Below are 22,864 nucleotides of genomic sequence, written 5' to 3'. Positions count from 1 at the left end.
ATGCATCCTTACTTCCAAATTCTGCTACAGAGGAATCTGCAGTTGTACATACAACCTTGGTGTACGTAGCAATGAATCTTTTCTGGTATGAATGTATGTTCTATCTGCCTGTTCTCAACACAGCACGAATTAGCATTTGGAAATACAGCTCTTCAACCCTTCAGCTTCAGTTTTGCCATCTGTAAGTTAGAATTAATACTTTCCAGCTTCAAAAGACTGTTTTCAGAAATGTCAGTGATGTGTATATGATAATGATGGAATGTTCCCTGAGATTAGAGTTCCTTGGTATTTTGTTTTTGCTGTGGAGATGGCTAACATTACTTGTATTTTTAGGCCAAATAAGCAGAGTTTCCATTCACAGGTCTGCGACTCCTATCCAACAGAAGTGTACGTACCAAAGTCTGCAACTGCACACATCATAGTGGGGAGCTCTAAATTTCGGAGCCGAAGGCGTTTCCCAGCTCTTTCCTACTTCTGCAAAGATAACAATGTAAGTGTGAACTTGTAGCTTTGAAGTGGTTGCTTATTTTGGCCTTGCTTTCATAGTGCTTCTAGTAAGCTTTCACAAGAAAAAATCAGTGATTGTTTTATCAAATAAATGAAAGATTGCTAGTGTAGTCTGGTTAGCATGGCTTGTGCATATGGGCACACACTGGAATTACAGTTAGTTCATTAATAGACATTTAATGCAGTCATTTAAACTTAATTATCCAGCTTCATCATCCAGCTAACACAAAAAAGTGTGATCCCTGTGTCACAAGGAAGTGGATTTGTAGAAAAGGTCCTGAAGCATGGGTGGCTGAATAGTGAAGGGCAGTAGCAGGCAGCTTAGCAGGCAACTGGGAGGAGAACAGAGCAGTTTAGGATCTGGTAGCCACAGCCTGAAAGCAAGGTGAGGAGGAGAAAAATTATACTTGCAGCAATTAGAGAATCAGGAGTAGCCTTTCAAGAGAAGATCTGTGACTAGACCCAAAAAGGATGGATGAAAGGGCAACCAAATTTTGGCTGAGCAGCATGTCATGGCTTTGTTGAAGAGGCTCTTGTCTGTAAGAGTGAGGAGTCCCACCTTCTGCTCTGTGACAGGTATTCTCAGGGCTAGGTGATGAACTGCCTCACTTATCTGTAACCATTTGCAAATAACCTGTACCTAGACTATTTACGTTTCTGTTTCTGGCAGCTGAGGTGAAGGAGACCCTTGCACTGAAGGATCCCATGGACTGGGTGTTTTTATGTTTGTGCCCCAGCCCCCTCGAACCTGCCTTAGCTCAGCTGTCAGTACCAGTTAGGAGAATGGTGCCCCTTTTGCACTCACAAAGGATCTGTGTGCCAAATATCTCCTCCTGTTTCAGTCCCAGACTGGCAAATGCATTGAAAGGTCTTCCCTAGTGCTGAGGGATGGCCAGGACTTCCCAAGAGACAGAGCTAGTGTGGGGTTACAGGGTGTCTGCAGGGTTTGCCATGCAGGATGGGAGATATTCCCATAGGATGTCACAAGCAGGAATCATAAGCTACAGTCTTCATGGAAATCTTATCTTGACAGTGGCCCCTGTCATAGGTTTAAGCTTCAGAAGGAAAGAATAAGACATTGTTTTGACTCCTTCTTTACCTTCTTATTTCATCAGAATCCTGCTTCCATAAAGTTCTATGAATTTGGCAACAAAACAGGAGGATAAGAAGATTTAAATAGTAAATACAGTCTCTGCATAAATCACTGTTACCTTTAATATTTCATTAGGGCCAGAATTTTCAAAGTTAATTACTTTGCATGATGGACTAAGTCCAAACATAAATATCTGGGATTCAAAACACTTGGACATTTCCAAATCTCAGTGAAGGAAAAGCTCTCAGGGATCTGGTAGATTCCAATACACAGTGATCCAAATTGAATGAGTTTCATGGTTTCAGCCTGGATGTTTTCCCTGTTGCGGCTGGAATTCAGGTCAAGTTTCAGACCACCAGGGTCTGAAGTGTTGTGTTTACTCCTTCATGATCCTAGTTCAAAGGGCTAGGAAAAGGGTCAGGAATGTTGGAGGAACTACCGTCTTGTGAGTTTGGAGGTTGGCATGAGTTGCCAGCTAGTAGAGTGATGGGCAGGAGTGGAGTAAGATTTGTGATGGTAGACATTGAACAGCTATGGTAACAGCAGGGTGGGGAGAGGTCTGCAGCATGCAGGGAAGATGGGTGCCACTCATCCAGTCTTTCATATCCAGAACTTTGCCATAGCTCTTTGGTACTGACAAATTCAATGACGATGTGACAGCTTATTCTGCGTCTTGCAGTATCTGTGTGAATATGATAATATAAAAGTCTGAAACTATCTGTTCAGTCTGTGCAATAGCAAAACATGACCTCATCTCTTATCCTACTCTTAAACATAGCCCAATAAATTTTATAGATGTAGCTCATCCTAAGCAATTGGTCTGGGTCAGCAGGATACCTTTTCACGGGTATCATGGGTAATGATTCCCACTTGTAATACCTAACGATGACTAGGTCAGCTTATCTTCCTAGTTTTGCAGTACTGGCAGTGCAGCTGTTTCTTGAGCTGAGGCTAAACATGATCTTAACCCCAAGCCTAACTTGACAGGCAAGCAATTGTCTCATACTGGTGCCAGCACATACCTTAGCCTTTTGGGCCCCCAAGATGATAGAATGTAAGGGGCTCCAGCCCATACTTCCCTGAATCCTAACCTTCATCCACAATCCTAACTTCAGCGTAATCTTGAGGTCTGTATCTGCCTTGTGACTGGTACACTACACATGAGACAGACATGTCTTCCTTCTGCTAAAGAGGAGGGTTGTGGACATATGAATACATACCTTTTCCTTCATGCAACAGAGATGTAAGCATATATTAAATCACTGGAATGTATGCTGATCAGCAGGCAAGACTCCACATAACTAATAATCTGTTTGCAAAAACTTAGTAATCGTATGAACAGTCTCTTACACAATTCACGGTTTCTGTATGTCCTGGTTTCAGCTGGGATAGAGTTAATTTTCTTCTTAGCAGCTGGTGCAGTGCTGTGGTTTGGATTTGGTGGAAGAACAATGTTGATGGCACACTGATGGTTTTGGTTGTTGCTGGGTGATGTTTATATTCAGTCAAGGACTGTTCAGTTTCTCAGGCCCTGCCAGCGAGAGGGCTGGGGGGCACAGGGAACTGGGAGGGGACACAGCCAGGACAGCTGACCCGACTAGCCAAAGAGGTGTTCCATACCATGGGACATCATGCTGAGTATATAAACTGGGGGACTGTCTGGGGCCTGTTGGATTGTTGCTCAGGGACTGGCTGGGCATCGGTCAGCGGATGGTGAGCAGTTGTATCGTGCATCACTTGTTTTCTTTCCTCCCTTCCCTTTGGATTTCATTCCTCTCCCCCTCTCCCTCCTTTTCATTTTAACTGTTATTATTATTATTGTTCTTTCCTTTTTATTTTATTTCAACTATTGAATTGTTCTTATCTCAACCCTTGAGTTTTACGTTCCTTTCTGATTCCCCTCCCTGTCCCTCAGGGTGAGGGGGAGTGAGCGGGTGGCCACGTGGCACTTCGTTACCAGCTGGGGTTAAACCACAACACTGTATTAAAGTTCCGTGTTTTACTGACGAACAACTGATAGCTCCAGGCCTTGGCTGAAAAAGAGCAGGTCCTTTCTCACAGTAGTAGGTGATGTGTAGGGCAGTCTGCACGGGTCACAACCTTCAGCAGGCAGATTTACTTCATGCTTATGTTCAGTGCTTAGAAAGTGCGTGTATTAGCCCCCTTGCCCTCTACAAATCTGGCTGCCCTCTGCCTAGCAGAAATAAAAACCTCCCTGCTCACCTATTTCATATGCTATTCCTTCTTTCCCAGTTTCACCTGGAGGTCTGATCCTGATGGGTCTGTAGTGAAACACTCTTGCTTTCTTCAACAGCACTGATTAATAAATGTACCCCAGGAGTCAGGCTGCCTGACCCACTTCCCATGCAGTAAGGTCTTTCTCCAAAGACAGTGCTAAAATGCTCCACTGTCAGTGATCCAGCTGCATGTTAGGCATTTTTATTTCTTGGACTCATGATTTCAGGCTGTTAAGTAAAGCATGCATTGGTGTAAGTTGGGTGTAATCAGTATCATAACTGGTAAGTGTGGATGGCAGTGCAAAAGGACCCATTCTTTGTGTTGTATCAGTGTTTTTTTGATTACAGTGTTGTACTCACCACATCCTCTAGAGACCACCTTTCAGGTGTTACTCCACACTAGGGAAATACTATATTTAAAATATCTTTAAAGCTTGGATTCGAGACTAGACTTGGGCCAATGGCATTGTGTTGTTTTAATATTTCCTTGCCTTTTAAAAATAAGGTATTTACTAACATGTAATTCTTTTTACCACTCTGTCCTTCCCATGTAACTGTACACATATGAAAACATCTAATGAACTATTTTTGTAAATGCTTCTGGATGCTAAATAATTTCTGCTTAATAACTCTGCTGATGTTTTTCCTTTGTCTGTTTTTCTGCAGGCCTCCATATGCAGAAGCAGCCAGCCTTTGTCTGGCTTTAGCGCTCGATGCCTTGAGGATGAACAGATGCTCCAGGCCATTAGAAAAGCAAATCCAGGAGGTGATTTCATATATGTTGTTGACACTCGGCCCAAAGTAAGTACATTACATTTCTTACACATAGCCAGACTGAGTTTGGGCTGAATACATTTGGGAAGGTGCGCAGTCTAAGTGACTGACCATACTTCTGGTCTTAGTTTCACCTGTGTAACTCCACAGGTAAATCAGAATTTATTAGGGGAGTCTTAACTAGGAGCCTTGCCCACATTTTTCTCTCTTCTAGAGTTGTTTCATTTACACTGATTTTGATCTTTTTTGTTCTTAACAAAATGTAAAGATAGAGCATAGTAAATAACTTGTAATAGTAACCGTTTCCACACACAGCAGAGCTATCACTAACTATATTACTAGCAAAAAATAATTCACGTTATAAAACTGTATTTACAGTTGTTTGTAATGTTGCAAACCTCTGCCTGCTTATACTAAAATTTTCCATGCAAGATTTCTCCTGCAAGTAGGAAAATCTCAACAACCTCTGCATAAGGCTAAGGAAAGACCATTTACTGAGGCTACAAGAATTGAGGAGATCTTCTTTGAATGTCTGCAGCACTTTTTTGTTTTTGAGAGAGACTCAGAAATATGGTAACTACTGATCTTAGATGCCATATCTATAATTAATATACATTATATTTTTATATACAAATTATATTAATATAATTTATATATTTTTATACAATACAATAAAAAATCCTTGGCAAAGATAAAAGCTTTAGAAAAACATAATGCTGTGCACGAACACAGAAACTCAGTAAGAATCTGGAAGAGAAGCTAAAAACCCCCTTGTGCCCAAACTGGCATGCTAGCAAACAGCTCAAGGTGATGAGGAATAGATGGGCTTCAGTGTCTGGAGGTGGGAGCAGAGATTTGTTCCTGTGCTATCAGTATCTTCCCTTGCTGAAGTTAACAAAGCACCTGAAGAAAAGAAACCAAAGGGGCAAATCTCCACAAAATCCCTAATAGATACAGGTTTGTTATAGCGTGGGAAAGAACAAAGGCCTGAGGAAAAGGAACAAGGAAGCTGTTTCAGTATCGTGACATCAGGAGGCAGAGGCTGAAAGGTCAATGTGGGTGAAGCTGAGAAACATGAGGGATGGAGTAAGGAAGGGCAAACCTGGCAGAGCTGGGGCAGAAACAAGGAACCTGTCTGCTTGGTGACCTTGGAGCTGGTGAGAAAGTGTTGGGCAGTCGCAGCTGTCATGGGAGGCAGTTGACAGAAAAGCGGGGCCTTGGCATGTCCCATCGCACTTTATAATTTGGTGACTTTGACCTTCAGTTCCTTCTTTTTTACTGGGAGGACAAGGATGTGTCATCGTCCTGAAGCAAGCAAATTGTGATGAGCACTAGGGAAGGACTGGTACCACTGTGTTCAGAACAGGCTTTAGATAAGAAGTGCAGACCTAGCTGCCTAAATAATGCTTGTTTAACAGTTTTCTGTGTGTAATAATAGTTACAGCATAACGTAGCATAATGTTTCCTGGCTGATGATACTGGTACTCTGCCCTAATTAAGGAGGTCACTTACTGATGGGATTTATTACAACTTACTGACTTGGCTGTTAATAATGTTTTTCAAGGTGTTAACATGAAGGTCTCATCCTGTAAACTTTTCTGGTAAATGACTTTGAGACACCTCCTGTGTGCAATGAAAAAAGCTTGTACTTTAAGTGGAGAGAGTGAAATGGGCTTGTTCAGATGTGAATGTTGGCATATTTCCAGCAACGCTGACTTCTTCAGGAGCCAGTCAGGAGACACTGTTTTCACTGGACTTTTCTAGAAAAAAAAGATTTTGATGTAAAGAAATGTGTATACACAGATTCCTACCTCTCTCTGAGCTGCAAGAACAGACTGATTTACTAAAGCTCCTGTGATCCCAGGTGCTAAATACAGCCTTGTTACAGTTTTGCACCTCTTAATGCATATATAAATCTAGAACATGTAGGAAGTGATAGGTATCAGTGCAAGCTCTTCCTGGCATTCCTCAGGGAACCTTTAACAAATGCAAAAGTAAGATACCAAGCCTGATGCAAGGTTTCCCATTGCTCTAGGAGGCTAAAAAAAGTAACTGCCTCTTCTCTCATCAGAACTGGTTCCTTGAGAAGATTATGAATATTGATGGACCCTTCAATTCAGCATTCCAAAGTGTTCTTCCTATGCTGTCTCTTGTTGTGCTTGATAATTTTCAAAACAAAGATCTGGCTGCAGAAGAAAGCTTTGTTTCCAGTTCATTTAAACATACCAGGATGACCATATGCAGAGTTTTACTTAGACTACTGCCTGTCTTAATTTTCTCCTTCCTCTATGTGTTTACAGAAGAAGCTGATATAAACTTACTGTTTATGAGTAAAACGAATTAGTTCTATAACTCTTTATAACAAGACGGGACTCGGTTATCCTCCATATTAAAGGAGATGCCAGGAAATCTGGCAAGTGAGGTCTTATCCCTGTAGAGGTTGTATCCTCATATTCACTGAGATTAAACGAGGACAGGCACAATTTAGAGTGCTTTACAACTACTTTAAGAGCAACAGATGGAATTTTGGTAGGTGATGTGGAAAACATGTTAGTAAATGTTAGTGGCAGCTGCAAAGTTTGGCAACTGACAATATTTAGAATAAATGAGTGTCAGAAAGTCTTGCAAATTTAACCTGATATTTATTTACTTTTAAAGAGGGCTATTTCAGAAAGAAAGGATTTCTGTTATAAAATTGCTCTGCTGTAGAGACAGTTAACAACATTTCTTGTACTGATGACTAGGTCAGTTAGGTGCTAGATTTTTTTTTTTTTTTTTTCATTTAGGGTTTCAGGGGGTTGTGGTGGCTTAAACTCAGGCATACAGATCTTTCTTTGTGAAGCTATATGCTGTTGCAGAGAGAGACTGCTTCATTTTGTTTATACCAGAACACAGACGTCCACTTCAAAAGAGAAATATCAGGATTCAACAGATAATTTATATCTTTCTAGCAAGTCCCACTGAGGACTCTGTCCTTAAAGGACATGCTCTTCACAGGCTGTGTCTTTTTTTTTAATTGTTCATTGATAGTCAAAACATTAGCAGGCTGCTAGTTGATAGACAAGAATTCTTTTATGCCAGCACTTCTTCCTGAATAGCATACTACAAGTTAAAGGGAGTTTTCCACAACAGTAAATGAAAAATGCTGGGGTTTTGCCTAGGTTCCTATCTTAGAGTATGGTTTCTTCTGTTTTATCATGAAATTCATGCAATGTTTCAATTCCTGATGGTGGTCCACAAACGTAACTGTGTTTTCCTATTGCCAAGTTCTCATCATGGGAATGGATGTGCTAGGAAGTGTGAATATGGGAAAAAGTCTCCTATCTTCACGTATTACATTGGACAGAATAACAGAACGGAAAAGTGGTCTCGCCTCTCTGTTTATGCATCTAAAATGAAGTTATATGGCATAAAGAGTTTTAGTCTTTAGCTGTTTCCTTTGAAAGTTAACACATTAAGTTTGGTCTATGGAAACCTATCTTGACATATGACATAGACTTGTTCATCTCAGTTGGAGGTAGGCTGGCAGCAGACAGTCGGTGATGCTCACTGAACGGCAATGCGTTCAGCTCCAAATTAAAACTGAGTATCAGGAGTGTGTGTGTCTGGGGTGGAAGAGATCAGGAAGGGACGCATTCTTGTGTATCTTATGGTACCACTAGATGAGTACTCAAGTATATTATTGTGAGTTTCAGAAGCAACCACAGAAGCAGCAAATAAGTAGCACTGCCTGTAATATTGGGAAATAAACTGGAAACAGTTACTTGCATAGCCTCTTGTTCCCTAGGCAATGCCTAAGACATAGTTTGTTTTGGTTTTTCATGAGCATTGGCTCTCACGGGGATGAAGATTAGTCACTTTTTTGTCCAATTGATGCCTCAGAAAGTCTCTACAAAAGCTTTGTTAGTGCCCTCCAGTCTGGATGTGCAATATCCATGGTTACTTAATTCTTAGATCTTTCCTGCGCAGAAGCTGGTAAGTGTTTGGAGATACTGAGGTTCTGCCATGTGGGCCACTTTGTTCCTCCTGGCACCTTCATATTTCTTAGGGAGTTCAAAGGCTCCCCCAGCCTTACAGTGTGCATTTCATAGAAGAGCAGGGACTTCATGCAAAAAGACAGTTTCTTTCTATTGGACAGTGAGATTTTGCTATAGGAAATTTAAAAAACCCAAACCTAGTAGTTAGGGTAATAAAGTAAAAATACTTAATTCACTTCTATCCACTCAAGTTTTCAGCTCAGAAATCAACATTTGGCATAAGGGCCTTGACAGATAGTTTTCTTTTCCCCCAGAATCTCAAAAGGGGGGAAATAAGCATTAAAAAATCCCATAATTTTATGCTTGGGACAACTGAAATAAAGAAGCATTTAGTGACTTTCCCATGCCAGTAAGCAAGTAACAGATTCAAAGAGAAAACTCCAGCTTCCAGCTGAATGTATTTTTTTCTGAAACACAGCAAAATATTTGATAGTGCTGCATTGCAGATGAAAAAATTTGTGGTAATTTTGTCAGTTTAAATCTTTTATGGTCTTACAGAACTAAAGCCAAGATACCATACACTTACGAAAAACTACTCCAACTCTCTCTTCATTGTTCCAAGCTTCAAAGGAGTAAACTGTATCAACTTTTTGATTATTTGAGCAGTAAAACACAGTAACTTGGGCAACGTTACAGTGTACGTATGCATGGCAGATAAGACACTGCCACCTCCTGGGTATACTCTGCTAGTAAGCATAATGCTGGTCAAAAATAAAATCAGAATAGCGTTTTAGACACCAATTAAAACCTCTGCTCTTGCAGGGGAGCCCTATATAAGCTGTGTTTTTTGTGTCTAACCTCACTAACAAAGTTTCGTTCAAAGTGTGTGAAATGGAGGTCAGAGCATCAGCAACCCAGTGCTCTGCAATAGGCTGTGAACAGATTTCCGATTCCTAACCTGCTGTGTTGATACTAAGATAAATGCTTCCTATTTGTGCCCGACTTAAATCACGCTGATGTATTGCAGTAGACCACAAGCTTTGTTTTGAGAAGAATCTGTTTGCTACTGGTTTTCGTCCAGTTTTCCCTATTTTTTTCAGCTCAACGCAATAGCAAACAGAGCAGCAGGGAAAGGATATGAAAACGAAGACAACTACTCGAACATCAAGTTTCAGTTCATAGGCATTGAGAACATCCACGTCATGAGAAACAGTCTGCAGAAAATGCTTGAAGGTAATACTGTTTATTGAAAACTAGAGGAAAGATTCGATCCTTCTGTCATACAAATCAGGATAACTGCTCTGAAATCAGCTGCAGCGAAAACAGCCAGGAAAAGAGATCTTTGCCTGTTGCAGCTGCATGCAGCTGCCTGCTGGCTAATGGGGCTTGCGCAATGGAGCATCATCGCAACTAGAGATGATTTCCTAATTGTGCAAACACTTGTTTCATAGGTGAAACCCAGATATCATTTACTTTAATGACAAAATTCATTTGACTTCAATACATCTTACTGCTACTACATCTTCTGTTGCAGTTTCCACTTTGATGGTTTAATGAAAAAAATTACTTATAGCTGGCTTTGATGCCAGTTGAAAGTACGGGAATTTTTTTTAAGCTCAGAAAATCTATGGTTTGATTCTTGTATGTGTTCAGTAAGGTAGTCGTGCATTTTAGACTGTGAATTTTAATAGAAAGTTATTCATGCCCTTTACAGAGCACGTCTCATCAGGTCCATTTATTGAAACTCACAGTCAATACGTGTAACCGTTCAGCAGCTTCATAATCCCATGGAAATTAATAATAATTTCTTTATAGATACTTAGCAGTGTATAAACCAGCACATCTCTACTGCCATTTAATATTTGGAGCATAGTACTGTTTAGAGGCCTTCTGGGAGAAGGTTAAGGATAAATAAGCCATCCTTGACCCTCAAAAGCTTGTTGATTTTTAATAGGCAAATAGTAAATAGTGCTCACTCCACAATGTCTGTGTTTTTTTCATGTATAGAATCACCACCTTCTGTCTTCATCTAGCTATTCCTGATTTGACGCTCTGCCCAAGCTCTTTTGTTCTTCATCTGTCTCCCATCAACTGTATGCAAATGTGAATTTTAGATTTAAGAAGGGCTTAAATTTTCCATGATGGGAGATCTGTGCTCTATTTTCCAATAAGAGCACTTTATGAAAACCAGCAGTAAAGTGTGATGCAGATAAAACACTCCCTTCATGATGTATTTGTACTTAACTCCTTAGTCTAAGGGTCTCAGGAAGGAAAATAGAATTTTAGTTCACTGCAAAGAACTGTTTGGCTAGGAGAGAGGCTGGGTGAGTAAACCTGTCCCTTCATTTGTTCGGCTTCGGACCATCAAAGTTAAAATGGTAAACAACCAGCCTGGGTGCATGGAACAGTGCTGTGTATTATTTTTGAGCCAGATTTCATGAGACAGGCCCATGGCCCAAACTGACGTGTAACAAAGTGATTTCTAAAGCATTTAACACTTCAGGCTGCTTGGGAAGCGTGACTTAGCCATATGCTCAAAACATCTGTTTTTTCCATAGTTTTTGTATCTGCTTTGTTGAAATCCCATATTTAGTGACCTGGCTGTTATGATTAGAAATTAGAGAAGTTAAATCTGTGATTTCAAGCACTTGAGGCTTTCAAGTACTTTTTCTTTTTTTAATCTTATGACTTTCAGTGTAAAAGCAGGGGTTTTCTCATGTAAGGTGCTGCATTGTTTTTCTATTTTTCCATTGGTATCAGTGTCCCTTCATCTGTTTCTTTGGTGGCCTTTAAATGGGTATTTATTACCTGATGTGCACATACAAAGGGGACCAGAACCAAAAAGGCTGTTAAGGATGTTGATAACATATTTAACATGGCTTTAATTTTTTATCAAGGAGTACTCAACCATATCTAGGTGAATAAGGTAAAGCATCGCGTTACATTACAAACATTACAAAATATGTCTGCTGCTCGTGATCTGTTGTGAGATGTTATAAGGTACATAACAACCTTTGGAAAGAAAAATGAGGCTGATGAAAACTGATTTTAATTTAATGTGTGTTGTGTTATTGCTTGAAAGCGTGCATCATGGAAAAGAGGACATCCAGACATAACGGGTTGGATGTGTTGCAGGAGTGCAAGGGCGATTTTATTTAACTTACTGGAATTAAGCAGAAGTGAAGTTTGGATAATCTTTTTCACATGAGAGACTGCAGATTATTTTCAATATATAATTTTAAATAACTTCCAGTGCTGAGGAAAGGTGAACAAAAAGTAACTATTCAGTTTTCCATCGGAAAATGCACTTATATTAGGAATGTGTTCTTTTCGATGATGTTTCTGCAGGGAAAAGCTGAAGAAATTAATTCATACTTATAATACTGTTAATAAGTTATTTGAGTAGGTAAAAAAAATTGGTTTCAGCTTTTTTATTTTACAGTAATTCTAGCAATTTTATTTATTTTAAATTTAACATGTATTTACTCTTGTATAATATATTTTGGCAAAATATATCAGCATTATGAAGTGATTACATTTGTAGGATAGTGAGAATTTTCTCAGAATATGCAAAGAATGTTGAGATTTGACTGTACTCTGGAAGTAAAATGCATTTCAACGTGCTGGAATTTCCTGCCAGGAAAAAAAAAATCGTTTTACTTTTCTCTCTGCTGCCTCATATTACTTTAGTAAAGTATTGGGGTTTGGGTTTTTGTTGGTTTTTGGTTTGAGGTTGTTTTTTTTTTTCATTTAAAGAGAGGTGTATATGAAGATCCTTGTGATAATTTTGATCCTGCACACAACCTCCTTGAAACAGTTTTTAATATTAGAAGGAAATGTTGGACAAGGACTTTTCTCAGTAAAGATTCGAGGGCTGACTGAGGCTGCTGTTTGGCATTTGTGATGGGGTGAGCTTTGCCATACATCCAGGGCCAACCAAGACTTGACCCCCGTTCATTGTGCATTGAGATGATGACCCCAGGTGCTCCTGTCTGTATTTAAACAGCAGATATGAGCTTCTCCTCCTCTCATACCAGAAGCAGTAGGTGCTGATGTAAGAGCAGCCCTCTGATCCTTGGACTTCGGTGACGGATCATCCAGAAAGAGAGCATAAGGGTTGGGCCCACAGCATTTACTCCTTCCTCTACCTACGGCCATCCTGCCAGAAATAGGGAACCGGTACAGCATCCCCCTCTGGCACGTTTGCTGGTGGAAGAGGCAGTTTCCACCAGGTCTTGTTTGTTCCTCCCCTCCTGGGGAAGGGAGCACCACTGGATTGCTATGAGCTCTGCCCCAGGGCTCTTGATTTTCCTGTGCTCACCCAGCAGGTGCATCAGACCTTATTTCTCCAAGATTTTGGTACATTTTCTGCTGAGATGGAAATGCCTTTTCTCCTTAGGATAAGCCTCATGATTGAAGTAATAATTGAACTCAGTATTAAGGTCCAGATTGGTAGCCAAAATCATGTGAAATATACAGTGTATGCCTTTAGGACAGTCTGAACTTTGCTCAGTGAAGTAGTCAGTAAATATTGACTCTAATTTGGTAGTGGGAATGAGCGAAGCACTATTTCAGCCTTACCTTGGGCTTTGGTAAACAGAGACAGCAGCTTCATCTGCTAATTGGTCATGCTTCCATCTGCACAGGGGCATTAATCATGTGAAAAGCTGTTTGTTCTCAGTGCTGCTGCCTATGCATTTTTATAAATATCCTTCAAAAATTACTTTTAAAATAACCATCTGGAAGAGGCTCTATATACAAAGATTGCAAAATTTTGTATGGACGCGTTAGGCTATTTTGCCTCTGAATTAAATGGAGTTAAGACAGTCAGATACGTTCAGATGCGGTATAAACTCTGATTTCAGTTTGTAAAATTAAATTCCTATTACACTGAAGGAAACTAAAGTTACACCACTGGTCATAAGGGCCATAATTAACTGAGTCTTTTAGAAGATTTCCACAGGACAAGACACCTACTAAGACATTGTTAATTCACAGATCATACATTAAGTCAGTAAAAACTGTGACATTTTTCACTGTATTCTTTGAAGGAGTTTCACTGGTTAGTATCTTTTTTACTTAAAAGATAGTATAATTCTACATAGATCAAAATACATGCATAGTCTATTTATGGGGTGAATTTAGTATCTCACTGTTGAAAACAGATTGCACCAAACGCTGTACTTTCTTTGCTGCTGAATTGAGGTATATGGTTTAGATTCTGATTGCCTTTTTTTCCCTCTGATGTCACAAATGCTGAAATAATAATGTTGTAAAAACTGGGAAATTAATTTTTTTGTTTAGACATGGCACAGAGCTTGGAAAGTCTTCAGGAAATTATTTTCCTTGATGAACAATGGCTTTTCCTCACCATCAGAATACTTTCTGACTACTAGTGAAATTTTAGTAAGGTTTCATTCAGGGATGGAGAATTGTTGAGTGAATTGCTTTAACTCAAACACCATCATCGGCGGGGATGCTGAGGCTGGGGTTGGTGGGCCTGCTCTCAGAGCGTCACCAGCGAACGCGGCTGGTGACGAGAGGCGGTGGCACCGTTCAGCGCCTGGCTGACAGCAGAAATCGTGTGCTTTCTGTTTCCAAGCCCTCGTTATCCTCTCAGGGGTTTGAAGACTTTGCTCCCAACACAATTTTGGAAAATCTGTGCTGCACAGAAGGATGTATTTGGTAAACTGATTGCAAAAGCCTTTGTAACAGCTTCTCTTTTTAACTTAAATCAACATGTTGGGTAAAATTTGACCCAGCCCCATTTCTTAAATCTATACTTTTTTTCAGTGGTAAAATTTGACTGTGAAGCAGCCATTCTTTTCAAAAGACAAATGTTTTATACAGGGGTTATCTGAAGAGATAACTCCTAGATTCAACAGTCAGTGAAAGCTTAAGGGACTACAATTACTGTACTTTTCAGATGTAATTTATTTTACAGTTTGTGAGCTGAAATCACCTTCAATGAGTGACTTTCTGTGGGGCCTAGAAAATTCTGGCTGGCTGAAGCATATCAAAGCCATTATGGATGCTGGCATTTTCATTGCAAAGGTAAAGTGTGTAAAATGAGACCAAAACTTGGACTAACCAGATACAGAAAGTGAGGCCCAAATTCCATTTGTGGGTAACTTCTGCTATCTTCAGTTATGTTGTATCTGAAAAAACCCATCTTGCAATGCTTTCATACACGAGGAGAGATGATTCCTAGATGCTGTCATGTGGACATTTTGCTAATATGGTAAAAAAAAAAAAGTTTGTTCTTTTCACCGAAGAATTCAAATGTACTAAAGCCTCTACTAGCCTGTATCTTGTTATACAAGATGTTTGATTGTCCCATCTTTACTCCCCAGCAGTGATTGTCACTGTTTCTTTCCCTATTTTCCCTGCCTCCTAAACTGGTTTCTGGACGTTTTCTTTGTTGAGGATTTCTGTTTGAGGACTACTTCTTTGCATGGTCGTTGTCATATAGGAATATTGCCTGCTGTGGTATCCCCTCTGAGTTATTCAGCGACCAGCGAAATTCACCCCCTGAACTAACTCCTGTGTATCACCACACCCAAACTCTCTAGAAGCTTCTACTCTTACATACTCAAAAACTGTTTCAGAAAACAGTTGTTGGCTTTGATGAGAAATTATTTCTCCTAATCCCACCCAGAGTAATGCAGGTATTTGTCATCTACCAACAGTAGTTTTGATTTTATTACCCCCTTCCTTGTGCTCTGCCTTTTACTATTTCAGTTTTTATTTTTGAGATTGGTATTACAATTTCTCCTAGACCATTTTATTCACATGACTGCTATGTATGACTATATGGATAAAACTTCATGGGTTTCCCTCTTCAGTAGCTGCTTCTCTTGCTTTGCTTCTTCCTGCTCAGCAGGCAACTGTAGTTTCTTACCAGAAAAGCAGCTGTAGGATGAATGCACATGTTATTATTTCTCCCAGCCCTACTAGCTTTAATTAGCTTATAGAAGTCAGGTCATTTACATTAGCTCTTGCCAACTTTTCCCCAGTGGCTAGTCTTAAAATACTGTCCAAAAAAATTTATCCTTTGTCCATGTGCTTGCTAGCCTTGTGCCTCCTTACACATGCATTTTGACCCGTTCTTATTTGTACAGTTCCCAGTTGTTGGTCTGCTGCCCACAGGGATTCTATTTTGGTAGAAATTACTTGTCTCTTGAGGTAAACAGATAATTTATTAATATTCCTTGTTCCCTATTAAGCCCAAACTTAACTTAAATGTTTGTTTTCCTAAGAAATATCTTTCCTAACCTATTTTATTTCTCTGCATTCTAAATCCAGTTCTCTTTAGAAATGACAAAGGCCAAAACCCTTAGAATTTAAAAAAAGCCCTCAAGTTCCAAAAATAATGCAACACCAGACTTCAGAGAACTTTGTATATCTCTTCTTTATGTGTTTATATATAAAATGGGAACCTTTCTCCCCAGTTATTTACATTAAAGATACTGTTATAATCTTGTTTATTAGATGTGGAAGTTTGCCACTGCCACAGGCTTCCCCACAAACCCTTACAAGTATGTCATCAGCGTGCAATGCAGCGTGCTGTAACAATATCCGTGCTACTGCTGGCATCAGAAGCAGGCATTGCTGTTACTGACACTACCATCAAGATGAGAAATTACAAGCCATATTGCAAGTATGGCTGTTCTGTTACTGCTATGTGAGTTAGAAGATTCACCGCATCTGAATCTGCTTTAGGTAGTTGTCTGCTCTGACAGATTGATGGGTGTTAATTGAAATGGATCCCACATGCTCCAGTAGCGGAGCATAAACAGGTGAGGCTGCAACCACCATATTGTATGGGATGGGATGGGATGAGATGAGATGAAGCCCTTTCAAAGGAGAGGAATACACTCCGCTTAATTCAAGAACTCTGCGGCAGAATCAAAAATGAACAAGGTTTCCCTGTTCCCAAATTAATATTCTCTATATTGCACCGTCTCACTGTCCTTCTCTTACCACTGCTTTTCTCCCTGCTTGTGAAATTTCTGACTTTTTCTGTATCCTTAGGCTGTGGCTGAGGAAGGTGTGAGTGTGCTTGTTCACTGCTCTGATGGCTGGGATAGAACAGCCCAGGTTTGCTCTGTAGCAAGCCTTCTTTTGGATCCGTATTACAGAACTGTGAAGGGATTCATGGTAAGCAGGTTCTTTTTCACAGAGTAAATAAAGTATTATGGCATTATTTAAGGTTAATATCTTTGGGTTTAATGGAAAAGAAATTTTCCTTCAATATACCTTTTTTTTTCTCTGGTCGGAAGGGATTTTTTTTTATCCAAGTTACAGTCTCCCAGTTTCTGTATGAAATGTTATCAAACATGGGGGTCAGTTGGGCACCCATTTATTTTTTTTTTTCCCTAACCTTGACGAAGAAACTTTCTTGCAGCCCAAGGAGCTTTCATGCAAGCAAGATTGTGTATTCCATTTTCAGGGTCAGTGAAGTTTTGAGTGTCAGTAGTGTGTGCTCCCTAGATATTAGATTGCGATGACCAGCTGTGTTGGAAAATCTGTTCCTTTCCCAAGCAAATCAGCATTAGTAAAGCATCTAGGAATGCTTATCTAGTTACTGGTCATGTGTTAAAGAGATGTTTGAGATGTTTTTAGGTTCTGTTTTGGAAAATGATGAATCAAGCTAATTGAAGATGTGCTGAAATAACAGCATCCTATCTGCATCCATGAAGAGTGCCACTTTCCCTTGAGCTGGCGGCAGTGCTAATCATTCATTATTTTTCTGCTTATTCTAATATTGCTTGCTTGCATCATTCTTGCTTGTCACTTTTCTGCTTATTCTGAGAATTAACTGGGATTCCAATACTGCTTGTTTACACTACTCTTCTGCCTGCTTCAACACGTGTCAGCTCTGCTCCACAGCGTTGAATGCAATATTCTCATTTTAGGTGTTGATTGAAAAAGACTGGGTTTCCTTTGGTCACAAATTTAACCACAGGTAAGGCAGTGCTACGGTTTTCCTATAGATGTTTTTATGTTGTTAGTATCTGCTGCCATTCCAATATTATTTCCTTGTTGCTTTACAAGCGTATCAACAGAATGCCCTCAGGAAACCGCCATACCCTTTTCTCCTATTCTATAATTGAGCTGATGGGAAAAATCAAAGTGAAATATTTTTGTATCAGTTTTTTCTTGTAATTCCACTCCAAGACTGGTGTTGGGAATCTTGAGTGCTGGTCTTGCAGTTGCTATGAGCATGGAGAGATCCATGTGAGAGAGAAGTAGCGTGTATGTGGCTTGCAAAATCGCTTTGGACTCCAACAGATCTTCCAGTAGTGCCAAGACTCCTCATGTAGGTCTCTGTTCAGTAAAGTCTACAACTTCCAGGATGGTACTTAATCTTAGGCTTGTCTGTGAGTTATATATTACATAAAATATGCCATTCCTATTTCACTCTGTTCTAAAAAACCCAGTAGAATATGTTCAGAAACATCAGGTAAAGCAAAGCAGAAAGGCGTCTATTTGGACAAGTTATTTTGTACATCCATTATATAAATGCTATAATATAATGAAAATCTTTGAAGACTTCATTTCTTTAAACATGGATAAATATCCACGCTTTCTTTCTTTGTTGTATTTCCTTCTAGTTTCTGTAAAAGTAAAAAAAATCAGGTTTTGTATTTAATTACATCATATTGCTTGATTTGAATATAAATTTGTTCTAGTTTCAAAAAACACAACAAAATTTTCAGGAAACCTGTGCAGCTCCACACCACCTGTGAAATTCCATCAGGAATTACTACATTTAATATGATACTCTCAGATGTCTGTTATTATCAGTGGTGAAAGATATAATGCAATGTAATCACCACGGATAGCTGTGGTTTGCAGTTCCATATTGCTGTATTTTCTTTGATGCATACTCATAGTAGAATTAGAAGTTTCAATTTTAGGCGTTCCTGGGATTCCACTCTGTTGACACATATAGATAGATATATATATGCACATATATATGTACACACACACTAGACAAGCAGATCAATTCAAAATGCTTTTTCCTGTTATGTAGACTTATAAAATATTTTTTACTACTATGTGGTTTATATTTTCAGGTTCCTTTCTTCATTGTAAGTGGTTCCACAGGACATCTTTATAGACAGAAAGTTTGATGTTCACCTGAGTTATAGTAGCATGTAAACACTTCCCACTTTTTAAAAATTTCACGAAGAGAGGGCAGCTGAAAAAGTTTTCTGGTTATGCTATTCCTCTCCTGCTCAGTTTTCTGGTTTTGGGAATGGTCTGCCATTAAGAAACTGTCAAAGATACATTTTTGCTATTAAGTCATTGCAGCCTTTCTTACAATAACTTCTGTTCCTGTGGTATAACTTAATAGCATTAACATATGGCTAAGCAGCAGCCAGATGTTAGTAGCTGTAAGGCAGCAAGACACCAGTAAAAGGGGTTTTGTTGTTGTTTGTATTGGATAAATTCTGCCCTCATTCTACTTCATGAATCTTGCATCGTTTTTGTAAGTAAAACAATACTAGCGGTTGAGACTTTAGAAATTAATGCCTACGATATAACTTGCACGCTAAAAGCAAGGGGTTTGTTTTCATTAGTGTTAATTTCCTACAGGATTTCAGGTTATAACTGAATGTATCTTGTTTTGTTTCAGGTATGGCAATTTAGATGGAGATCCAAAGGAGATATCCCCTGTTATTGACCAGTTCATTGAGTGTGTTTGGCAATTAATGGAGCAGTTACCTTGTGCCTTTGAATTCAACGAGAGATTCCTCATCCACATACAGCATCATATCTATTCTTGCCAGTTTGGGAATTTCCTGTGTAACAGCCAAAAGGAGAGAAGAGAGCTGAAGTATGGAAGTCTTTTATTTAGTCGCATATTTATGTGTGGGATCTGTGGGTGGCGGTGTATTGAAGAGTCGAGGCATTTCCCAGTCTACACGTACGTGCCTTTTGTACGGCGCAGGGTGCAGTGTAGGCTTCTTGGCTGTTGTCTTCTGGCCACACAGATTAATACCAAAAAAAGTTGATCCTCTGCAGTGTGGCTGTGCTGGGAGTGTAATCCACGGTGTACATGACAGGGATTAGTGAAAACTGACAAGAGCATTAGTCCTTCAGCGCTGTGGCCCTGCTTTTATTGCAGCATTAACAACACACGAGGCAAGCTGTCACTGTAGCTCTAATACTTTAGATAAGTTCTCAGTTTAGAGTCACTGCTGTTCTGTGTTATCTTTGGATCTCACGCGAGGACACTGTAGCCCTGATCTCTGGGATGCTTTCTTACGAGCAGCCTTTTTGTCTAGTAGCCCTCCTTAGGACTGAGTCAGCAAACTATCCCTCTGCTGTCTGGCCCCAAAGCAATTATGAATTAACCTACCTGCCCTCAGGCCCAAACAGAGACAATTAATGTAATTCCTGGCAGTGCTGATGTTCATGTCTGGTTCCTAGGGCCCTGGCTCTTCAGGTACATCACGGTACCCACCACTTTTCTGGTGCAAGCTGACCGTGTCGCCAGTAGTAATGGGAGGAAGGTGGGAGTTACTGCTTGCTGCTGCCATTTGGTCCTTTTCACTGCTCAGATGCAGGGCAACCTCAGTGCCATAGTCCATTAAAAATCAAAACCTTCACAGGCCATCATATCTCAAGACCTAATTCCATGAGAAATTGCAGCTCGATGGTGTAGGAGTGCTTTCAGATGGAGGGATCCCCTTGGTGTAGAGATTGGTCTGAAAACCAGTTTTATGGAAGCGACCCTCCCCATCTCGCCAAGGAGCCTCCCCTCCACCTCCTCTCTCCAGCTGTTCTGGCTTTATGGGAAGTTGATTGGATTTTGCCTTTAAGTGACCAACAAAGGAATATGGGTCTGTGTTTTTTTCTACATTTATAACTTCAGGCTAATTCTGTTAAAGAATTACAAAACTGATTGCGAATGAGTAGTACAGAGCACTAGAATGTTGCGTCTAAGCTTTAGCTATACCTGAATTGTAGTAGAGAATTTATATTTCTATTATTTCCACCCCCCCCCCAGAATCCAAGAACGAACATATTCACTGTGGGCTCACTTGTGGAAGAACCGTGCCGATTACCTGAATCCTTTGTACAGATCAGACCACAGTCAAACCCAAGGGACCCTGCACCCACAGATGGCCCCATGCAACTTCTTGTACAAGTAGGTGGTATCACTTGCTACTGAGAATTGTAGGATGTGTTAGTACAGAACAGAATGTCTTTGTATTTAAGTATTTCTCATTCCATAAAGTAGCTTACAGAGAATAAAATCAGTCTCAGATGTGTTTGTTCTTTGTGTGCTCACAGTCAGTCAACACCTCTGTGCCATTCCACAACAGCGTATTAGTCTGAAAAGAAGCTTAAGATTAAAGCTATATTGATAGTTGTGTGTCCTAATTTCATGGTTACTCATTTCTTCCACTGAGAAATGTCTCTTTCAGTTCTGTACACATCTGTGGTTTCTAAATGTAAAGTTGCTTCATCTTCCGCTCCAAGATTTTGTGATATTCATTTGGATCATTTGGTGTAAAAAACAAGGGGCATGTCATGAAATCATATGGTTTCATTGCTAAAACAAGCGTTTAGTAAAAGCAAAAGCAGACTTTTCCCATGTTGTTATACCTCAAAGTATACACAGTGAATTTTACTTGGTAATTTTTTCAAAATGTTACAAAATACCATAATTTTAGAAATGTTACTGTTTTCATTCTGACTTGAGTAATTAATTGTGCCATTAATCTTAACAAACTTAAGGAGACCTTGAATAGAAATTCATGAAAACTGGTGTTTAAGTAAAACTGATGAGTTTGTTTTCCAGTTGCAAGTAAAAGCACCTGTTAAAAAATCGATAAATATCCTGAATGACAGAAATAGAATCCTTTCACCTCTACTATTCCAGGTCACATCCACTTTAGAACAATTTAAAAACAGTCATTAATTGTAATCTTTAAGATAGTGGGATTTATAAAAGAAGTCCTGATCCTCCATCGGATGAGTAATCCTGTTAATACTTGGGGGCACAAAGGTTTCCAAGCATGAGCTATCAAATTATAAACTTAAGAGGGAACGTGACTTAAATAGTATACTAACGGGGTAGGAATAATAAACCACCAAGGCGCATGTATGTGCTCTGGAAGTATCTGCCAGCTACTTGGCTGGACAGCTGCAGCTGGCAGCGGGTCTCTCGGTTACTTATCCTGTCTGGTCAACTAGTTACATACTCAGGGTCTGGCCGCGGCCATGTATTACCACAAAGATAGGAGACAGCAGGAGTGCTAGAGTAAGCTATGGACTTACAGTTTGAGTACTTTCCTCCTGAAAATGAAAAATCAACTCAGCTGTTTAACTAAAGGTTTGTCAAATAATTCCATAGAACAGGAAGACAACTTGCCAATGTATATGCTTTTCCCATAGGCCAGTTTAAAATGTCAGTTTAAATTTTAAGAGAACAGGACACCATACTGTTTTTTACTCCCAATTTTTAACTCTACAGGGGTGAAAAAACCTGTTAACTAGCTGCATCTCACCCCCCAGCCCCAGACAAAAACAAGCATGCAGAATTTCAAGGTTGATTTCATGGCAAGCTCAGCAACAGCTGAGAACTGGGATTGCAAAAAACTGTCTTCAACCTTGGCTGCTCTATAGGTACCGTTGCTCTAAAGCCCATAGCGTAGGACAAGAAAATAATACAGCAGAAGTTTGTGTTCAGTGGTGAACCACCCTCAGCCACATGATCCAAGTCAAAGGGGCATTCACTTTTCTTTCCGTTGTGTATCAGAATTTGTTTAAGCTGTGTAAGTCTATAGAGTTGCACCTTCAGGACAGAGTTAATGCAAATGAACCATAAATCTTACCAAATATTCAATGAACTTACGTGTATGCACTCTAATGATAAATAATCCATGGATGGATCATTTAGGAAAATGTGTGTCTGAAGAGAAAATAAGTGTGTATTTCAGTCTCCTGAGGCCACCTCCCCAAATGAGAAAGCTGCTGACCTGCCTGTCAATTCCAGGTTCTGGAGCGGTATGTACAACCGCTTTGAAAAGGGGCTGCATCCTCGACAGTCAGTTACTGACTACCTGATGGCAGTGAAGGAAGAAACTCAGCAGCTGGAAGAAGAGCTGGGGATCTTACAAGAGGTAATAAACATTTGATCTCAATGTCCCAGACTCAACTGATGGTAAATTGAAACCCAACTCTGTACTCTGTGGAGTCCCCTACATGCTACATTCTTTTCTGCCATGAGGATGTTCGGCCATCATCTTTGTGCT

General features: G+C 39.8%; 1 protein-coding gene across 3 annotated transcripts in view; it reads left to right on the top strand.

The window, feature by feature from the left end:
- The window catches only part of MTMR7 (myotubularin related protein 7), a 53,277-nt gene that overhangs the window by 25,177 nt on the left and 5,236 nt on the right, over window positions 1-22,864 (top strand). For 2 of the 3 annotated variants that reach the window (XM_040596456.1, XM_040596476.1), the window contains exons 5-13: window positions 362-490; window positions 4,504-4,638; window positions 9,689-9,821; window positions 14,533-14,642; window positions 16,623-16,748; window positions 17,507-17,556; window positions 19,234-19,434; window positions 20,611-20,751; window positions 22,606-22,732. In XM_040596456.1, the coding sequence (XP_040452390.1) occupies window positions 362-490; window positions 4,504-4,638; window positions 9,689-9,821; window positions 14,533-14,642; window positions 16,623-16,748; window positions 17,507-17,556; window positions 19,234-19,434; window positions 20,611-20,751; window positions 22,606-22,732 (1,152 nt within the window). The remainder of the gene's footprint in view (window positions 1-361; window positions 491-4,503; window positions 4,639-9,688; window positions 9,822-14,532; window positions 14,643-16,622; window positions 16,749-17,506; window positions 17,557-19,233; window positions 19,435-20,610; window positions 20,752-22,605; window positions 22,733-22,864) is intronic. The other variant, XM_040596466.1, reaches the window with a different exon arrangement.

The sequence above is a fragment of the Falco naumanni genome, chromosome 1 (genome assembly GCF_017639655.2).
Source record: "Falco naumanni isolate bFalNau1 chromosome 1, bFalNau1.pat, whole genome shotgun sequence".
Taxonomy (NCBI): Eukaryota; Metazoa; Chordata; class Aves; order Falconiformes; family Falconidae; genus Falco; species Falco naumanni.
This window is presented reverse-complemented; position numbering and strand designations above follow the sequence as displayed.